At 44.8% G+C, this 7,497-nt stretch overlaps 1 protein-coding gene across 3 annotated transcripts; it reads left to right on the forward strand.

Annotated features, from left to right (window-relative positions):
• The first annotated feature begins 1,488 nt into the window (after positions 1–1,488).
• Positions 1,489–3,996, forward strand: LOC122693845 (BTB/POZ domain-containing protein 10). 3 transcript variants are annotated; one of them, XM_043901740.1, is made up of 2 exons: positions 1,489–1,699; positions 1,858–3,996. In XM_043901740.1, the coding sequence occupies exon 2, from the start codon at positions 1,901–1,903 to the stop codon at positions 3,182–3,184; it is 1,284 nt and encodes a 427-aa protein (XP_043757675.1). In that variant the 5' UTR covers positions 1,489–1,699; positions 1,858–1,900; the 3' UTR covers positions 3,185–3,996. The 3 variants fall into 3 exon arrangements, with proteins under 3 accessions (XP_043757675.1, XP_043757672.1, XP_043757674.1); XM_043901737.1 differs by having other exon boundaries at positions 1,489–1,623; positions 1,700–3,996; XM_043901739.1 differs by having other exon boundaries at positions 1,489–1,623.
• Positions 3,997–7,497: the final 3,501 nt, after the last annotated feature.

Genomic DNA, 7,497 nt, shown 5'->3' on the forward strand with positions numbered 1-7,497 from the left:
TGAAAACACCTCACACCTTTCATCCACTCTATCACACATGGGCACTTAGTTTGCTTCTAGCCATTATTGTCAACAGTAGCTGAGAACATTCTTATTTCTCTTGGCCCTGCCTGCAGGAGAAAAATTACTAGATCAGAGGATTATGAATTTTCAATGTGAGATGATGACACGAAGCTGTTTTCCAAAGCACTTGCACTGATTTGCATTCCCTCTGCACCTCACATCCTTTCTAATCCTGACCTGTCAGATTTTTAAAAATATTTTACCAAACAGATGAGTGTAAAATACTATCTCGTTCTGGTCTTGATGTGCCTGACAATTAATTATTGCACAATCTCTCTTCATGTATTTATTAGCCACATATGCCCTTCATTTGAAATATCTGTGTATTTTGCCCATTTTTCTATTGGGTTGTTGAGCTATACTTATTACTTTCTAAAAAATTTCTTACATATGCTTGATAATACTCTCCTCTGTGAGTCGTGTGTATTGCATTTTCTCCCAGTTTATAGTGTATCTGTCACCCTTTCACCTTTTAAAGTGTCTGTTGAGAGCAAAATTCTTGATTTTAACAGTGAAATTTATTCATCTTCTTTGTTTTTTAAAAAACTAAATATCTGACAACAGGGAACTGATCAAATAAACTACGGTATGCCCATGCAATGGGATATTGTATAGCTAGCAAAAATTATTTTGTTGAAAAATATTTTTTGAAACAGAAAGATGTTTGTAATTTAACATTAAATCAAAAAGCAGTATGTATAGCAAGATCTCACAGTATATTTTTGTTAAGTTTGATAATTTACCATGTTGACAAACTTGGGGGCTGATAAGCTGTCTCATTCATTACTGATGGATGGTGTACATTGATGCAATGTAGGAAATGCAACTTGGCAACGTCTATCTAAAATTTTAATGTGTGTATAATTTTTAATATTCTTTTTTTTTTGGCTGCGCTGGTCTTAGTTGTGACATGTGGGATCTTTAGTTGCAGCATGTGGGATCTAGTTCCAGGGATTGAACCCAGACCTCCTGTACTGGGAGCACAGAGTCTTAGCCACTGGACCACCTGGTAAGTCCCAAGGATGGTATCTATTATACCCAATTTAGAGAAAATTGAGGCTCAGACAAGGTTAAGTCCATCAGGGCTCCTCACCCAGCTTTGCAGAGCATACATGAGGGCTTCCTGGAGGAAGCAGTGCCTGACCACAGGCTGTCACCAAATGAAATTATCAAATCCTGGCTCTGCCTCATTCTCTGTGGGAGCAAGTTCCTTAAGCTCTCTGTGGCTCAGTTTCTGCATCTATAAAATAAGAGCAACGAAAGTACTGCCTCCTAGAATTATGACGATGAGATATGCTCAGACATGTTCATTGCTGCAGCCAGTGAGCCTTTTAAAAACATATATCAGATCACATCACTCTTCCACTCAAACCCTTTCATAGGCTCCTATCTCACTTGGAATAAAAGCCGAAATTTGGAAAACCTGCTGGGGCGGCTTTAGTAGCCGCAGCCGCTCGGGCGGCCGCAGCCACAGACACCTCTCTGGAGGAATCTAGTTGGGGAGGAAGCCGAGGTGTCGCTGGCCCTGGCCTGTGCCTGGACACTCAAAAGGGATTACAGATGAAGATGGAATCCCAAAGAACATCCAAGATTTAACGAGGTTGAAGAATTGGGGTGATGGCACAAGACTACTCAGGTTATGGGCGCTGCATGTGTGCTTTCAGAGCAGTGGTGTGAGGGAGCTTGAAGTGGGATGGCAGGACGGCTTCATCCCTATGACAGTAACTCCAGCGATCCAGAGAACTGGGATCGGAAATTGCATAGTAGACCTCGTAAACTTTATAAACATTCAAGCACTCCCTCACGTGTTGCTAAAGGAGCTGTCGACCACACCAAAATGAGTCTGCATGGTGCTAGTGGGGGACATGAGAGATCAAGAGATAGACGAAGGTCAAGTGACAGATCACGAGATTCATCTCATGAAAGAACAGAATCTCAGCTCACTCCTTGTATTAGAAATGTTACTTCTCCAACACGACAGCACCATGTTGAACGTGAAAAAGATCACAGTTCCTCTCGTCCAAGCAGTCCTCGTCCTCAGAAAGCCTCTCCAAATGGATCCAGTAGCAGTGCTGGGAACAGCAGCAGAAACAGTAGTCAGTCAAGTTCAGATAGTAGCTGTAAGACGTCTGGGGAAATGGTGTTTGTGTATGAAAATGCAAAAGAAGGAGCTCGGAACGTAAGAACATCAGAACGAGTGACACTTATAGTGGATAACACTAGATTTGTTGTAGACCCATCCATTTTTACTGCACAGCCAAATACAATGTTGGGCAGGATGTTCGGATCTGGCCGAGAACATAACTTTACACGTCCTAATGAGAAGGGAGAGTATGAGGTGGCAGAAGGAATCGGTTCTACTGTATTTCGAGCAATTCTGGATTATTATAAAACAGGAATAATCCGTTGTCCTGATGGCATATCTATTCCTGAATTGAGAGAAGCTTGTGACTATCTCTGTATCTCTTTCGAATATAGTACTATTAAATGTAGAGATCTCAGTGCCCTAATGCATGAGTTGTCAAATGATGGTGCTCGCAGACAGTTTGAGTTTTACTTGGAAGAAATGATCCTGCCTCTCATGGTAGCCAGTGCCCAGAGTGGGGAACGTGAATGCCACATAGTGGTGCTTACAGATGATGATGTAGTTGATTGGGATGAAGAGTATCCACCACAGATGGGAGAAGAATATTCACAAATTATTTATAGCACAAAATTATATAGATTTTTCAAGTACATTGAAAACAGAGATGTGGCCAAATCAGTTTTGAAGGAGAGGGGTCTTAAGAAGATTAGACTGGGAATAGAAGGTTATCCTACCTACAAAGAAAAAGTAAAGAAAAGGCCTGGGGGCCGCCCTGAAGTGATTTACAACTATGTCCAAAGACCCTTTATTCGAATGTCTTGGGAGAAGGAAGAAGGAAAGAGCCGGCATGTAGACTTTCAGTGTGTGAAGAGTAAATCTATCACCAATCTTGCCGCCGCTGCCGCAGACATTCCCCAGGACCAGCTGGTAGTCATGCATCCGACTCCACAAGTGGATGAGCTGGATATTCTACCCATCCACGCCCCTTCTGGCAACAATGACCTCGATCCCGACGCACAGAATCCGATGCTGTGACAGTGATGTTCCTTGAAACCATAGCATGCTACTCTTCACAGTGACGCTGCACTCTCCTCATCCTGCACTGCGAGGCCACTCTCTTCATTGTGAGATGCACAGAACGATGTTTAGGATATTGCAGTGTAGGCTTTTTTTTAAAGACCAAAGGTAGCTGAATGGTTTTTTAAATGAGTACAACTCTAGCATCTTGAGGTTCCAGTTATATAAATGTATTTGTTTACTAGTAGGTTTGTGAAATTGGTTCTTTGTATGGGGGATAGTCCTTTTTCACACATCTAGATCTTTCCAGAAGTGGTGGAAATTGGCAGCTGGGGTACTTTGTCTAGATATTCATCACACCCCAGATAAATTGTAGAATATTATATAGTTGCACTTTATAAATGGTGGTTAAGTGGAACTGTTCAAGCCATTTTTATAGTTGTGATGCACAATATAATTTAAATAAGTGCTTCTATCAAAGTATTCCTTCAGTAAAATGTGTATAGTTTGCTGCCCATGATGAGCAAAAAATGAGTATCACTGGGCTTATTTGAATGATGAGGATGAGATTCAACCATATCTTATCAGTTATCTCAGTGCCGTTTTCATCCTTTTCAAGTGAGTCACATGCAGAGTGTGTGAACATCAGAGGTGGGTTATTATCCGGTCTGCCTTACCCTTAATCTGTTCACAGATATTTATTTACTAATGATTTTTTTTTTTTGAAAGTTATGGGATAGGCAAATGAAGTGTTTGCTCTTCATTTACTAAATGATTGTAAACTTGTTTTTCATCAAAATAAAATTCCATTGTTTTAAAAAAAAAAAAAAGCCGAAATTTGTACAATGAAGGGCCAGGGCCTGGTTATCCCGTTATCTCCCTCTCTGGTCTCATCTTTTAATTCACTCATCACTTTAGCTCAATTAACCAGCTTCCTGGTGGTACCTCCAACACACCCAACTCTGCCCTGCCTGCAGGCCCTTGGAGATTTTTTTCCCTCTGCCAGGAGGACTCTTCCCATGATACCTGCTTCGGACCTTACACAAGTGTCCCTTTGTGAGGCCATCCTTCCTGACCCCCTACCTCCCTATCCTGCTGGGTTCTGTCTCCTTGGCACTTGTCACCACCACACGTCTGTGTCTTGTCCTTAAAGATAAACCTGATGGAGGCAGGTATGTCCTCTGTTTCATTCATCACTGCATCCTGGACACTTAGAACAGGATCTCTCATCCTTGGGGCCCCTGGTAAATAATAGCTCTCCCAAGAGGTGGGAGGGAAGGGTGTTTCAGGCAAAGGGGCAAAGCTTGCACAAAAGCAAGACCATGGGGAACAGTGCATGATCTCAGCAGGGAGACATAGATGGTTCCTTTAACCTGGCTCCACCACCTTGAAATGGAAAATGGCCTCTGAGCACCAGCAACAGCTCAGATGTTTGATCCCTTAGAATCCAAATCCTTCTTTCGTCCCTTCCTGGGGCTGCTGCTGCCTTTATCTTCAGCCCCCAAGGCTAGAGGTATAGCCAGTAGTCTCAACCAGCAGCGCAGGGGATCTTGGGAGGACTTGTAGCTAACAGAATCAGGGGGAGACATTGGGGGAGGGGGGAGGCCTCCCTGGAGCAAAGCCTCCTAGTGGAACATTGTCAGCTGATAGCAAATACACAGGAAAAAAAAAAAAATATATATATATATATATATAGGATGGCCAAGTTCATTCGGGTTTGTCAGTACAATGTTGCACTAAATCCAAATGACCTTTTTGGCCAACCTATTATATCTATACTGGAAAAGGCCTGCATCTCTTCTACCCCTTTAAGAAAGACACCTTTGGACTCAGGCTGGAGGTCTCAGCAGGAAACCAAATGCACACAGAAGGGCGGTCCAGCCAGATAAATAGACATTTATTAAGGGACTTGTCTCCGCAGCAGGAAAGCAGCATGGGGGTCGGAGCCTTCCCTCCCTAAGAGAGCAGGCATCTTTAAGAGAGAGTAGGGAAGAAAGCTTGATTTGAAACACTTGTCTCCAGATGGGACCAGTAAAAACAACGGCCCTCAACCTGGATTCAAACCTCGCAGAAAAAGGAAATGCAATATAATGGTTTCCTAGAACCTCCCAGGGCAGAAAGACAGGCCTTCTCCAGGCCACCAGGCTGGGTCCACAGCCTGAGCCTCCACCAGACCTGTCCCCACACGGCTTCCTCTGAATTTCTGGCTGGGGCTAAAATGATAGCCCCACAGCACGCTTTGTTTCTACAAAGGGAGGTTGTCTGTGAAACAGAGCCAAGATGAGGCCTGAGCTGGGAATTCCTGGCCACAGTGCACCCAGGAGGGGACCTCTCCAAGAGCCAGGTTGCCTCGCGCACTGGTGCTTACCTATCTTGAAAGCTTCATGCTCTCTCCTTCCACTGAGCCGGGCAGACTTCTCTCATTTGTCTGGAACATTCTCAACATTCTCTCTTGACCGCCCCCACCACCTCCACCACCACCACCTCATCTTTTAGACTTCAGTCCACCAGGGAAGCCTCCTCCGATCACTGTGACAACTCGGGTGCTGTGTAATGGGTTCTACTGTGCCCGCTCTCGCTCCACAACGTACACTGTCCATGCTTATCACAGTGGCATTTCACATCTGATGCAGGTGTGACTGTTAATTGCCACTCTTCTCCATTTCTTCTGCCGTGCTCACCATGAGGGCCATAGTGCCTGACACATAGTAGGCCCCCAGTTAATATCTGTTTGATGAATAAATAAATGGACCCTGGAGGGAAAAAAATGTGAGTATACCTTAGGTAAGTGTCCAAACCCTTGAATGAGCGAATGAATGAGAGATGACTAAGAGAATGAATGAGTGGATGAATGAGAGGATGAATGAGCCAAAGAATGCATGACAGATGAATGAATGAGTGAATGAATGAGTGACTAAATGAGTGAATGAGTACGTAAAAGACTGAGAAGGAATAGTGATAGTTCCCTCAGGGATCGCCCTAGGGTTCCCACGTTTTTTCTGCCTTTCCTTTAGGTAGTAGAGTTTGGGATGAATATGACTCTAACCAAAACCCCTAAGAGAAGGAGGTCATTTCCCCAAGGGGTACCTGGTGGGGGGGCTTCCAGGCAGAAGCTGATCCCCAAGGGGCACCTCTGTCCCTGACCCCTTTCACCTTCCCTTGTTCTGATCTTTATGGGGCCGTCTGCCTTTTAGCATCAAAGGAGACAGCAGGCCCGTGATTTGTCCCACAACCGCTCTATAAAAATGTAATTACCCAATAACCCGCTGTCTGCAAAACAAACCATCTTCCTGTTTCTTCTCCCATAAAAAGCATTTGACAGCCCTGTTCTATCAGCTTATAAAACCTGGAGAGAGTTGACTTAGCCCTCTCTGGAATGAAAACCCTCAAGGCGGGGGAGCATCCAAAGTGGGGAGAAACAACACCTCTGATCTCCCAGGCAGTCGGCTGCAGAGTCTCTTGGAGGCTTCTAGGGAAGGCAAGGGAAGGAAGTCATTGTGGCCCGATCTGGGACTGGACAATGCCAGACTCACCTAGAAAGGATGGGGGAGAGCTCGGAAATGCTAAGAACCCAGGCCTGCCACAAGCAGCACCCTCACAGCTTTCTGGAAGGTCTTGCCTCCATTTAATCACTCCACAAACATGGCTCAGGCACCTACTACACACTGGGCAATAGGCGAGACCCTGAGGGTCCAGTACACCATGTCATTCGAGAAACTCATATCTATGAATGTGTATTTATTTATGGAACACTTTGATCTGAGTGGACTGACATGTAAAAGGTGGGTAGAGTCCAGCATTACGTGGATGAGGCAGGTTATAAAACAGTAAGGAGGGGACTTTCCTGGTGGTCCAGTGGTTAAGAATCTGCCTTGCAATACAGGAGACATGGGTTTGATCCCTGGTCAGGGAACTAAGACCCCACATGCCGTGGGGCAACTAGAGAGACTGCATGTCACAAAAGAGCCCATGCTGAGCAACTAGAGAAAGCCTGCATGCCAAAACAAATACCCAGTGCAGTGTGGACTGTGGCTCCATCTTGATTATTTGTGTGTTAGTCACTCAGTTGTGTCCAACCCTTTGCAACCCTATGGACTAGAGCCTGCCAGGCTCCTCTGTCCATGGGATGTCCCAGGCAAGAAGACTGGAGTGGGTACCCATTCCCTTCTCCAGGGAAGCTTCTCTACTCAGGGATCAAACCCGGGTCTCCTGTATTGCAGGCAGATCCTTTACCATCTGAGCCATCAGGGGAAATAATAGAATCTGAGGAAGGGGTTGATACAAATGTTCTTTATCTTGACTGGGGGAGCTATGTGACGGATTGAATTGCA

Source organism: Cervus elaphus, chromosome 5 (genome assembly GCF_910594005.1).
Source record: "Cervus elaphus chromosome 5, mCerEla1.1, whole genome shotgun sequence".
Classification (NCBI taxonomy): domain Eukaryota; kingdom Metazoa; phylum Chordata; class Mammalia; order Artiodactyla; family Cervidae; genus Cervus; species Cervus elaphus.

What these genes read in the sequence shown, in the direction of transcription:
- LOC122693845 (XM_043901737.1), top strand. Translation starts at nt 1,757, where the DNA reads ATGGCAGGACGGCTTCATCCCTATGACAGTAACTCCAGCGATCCAGAG.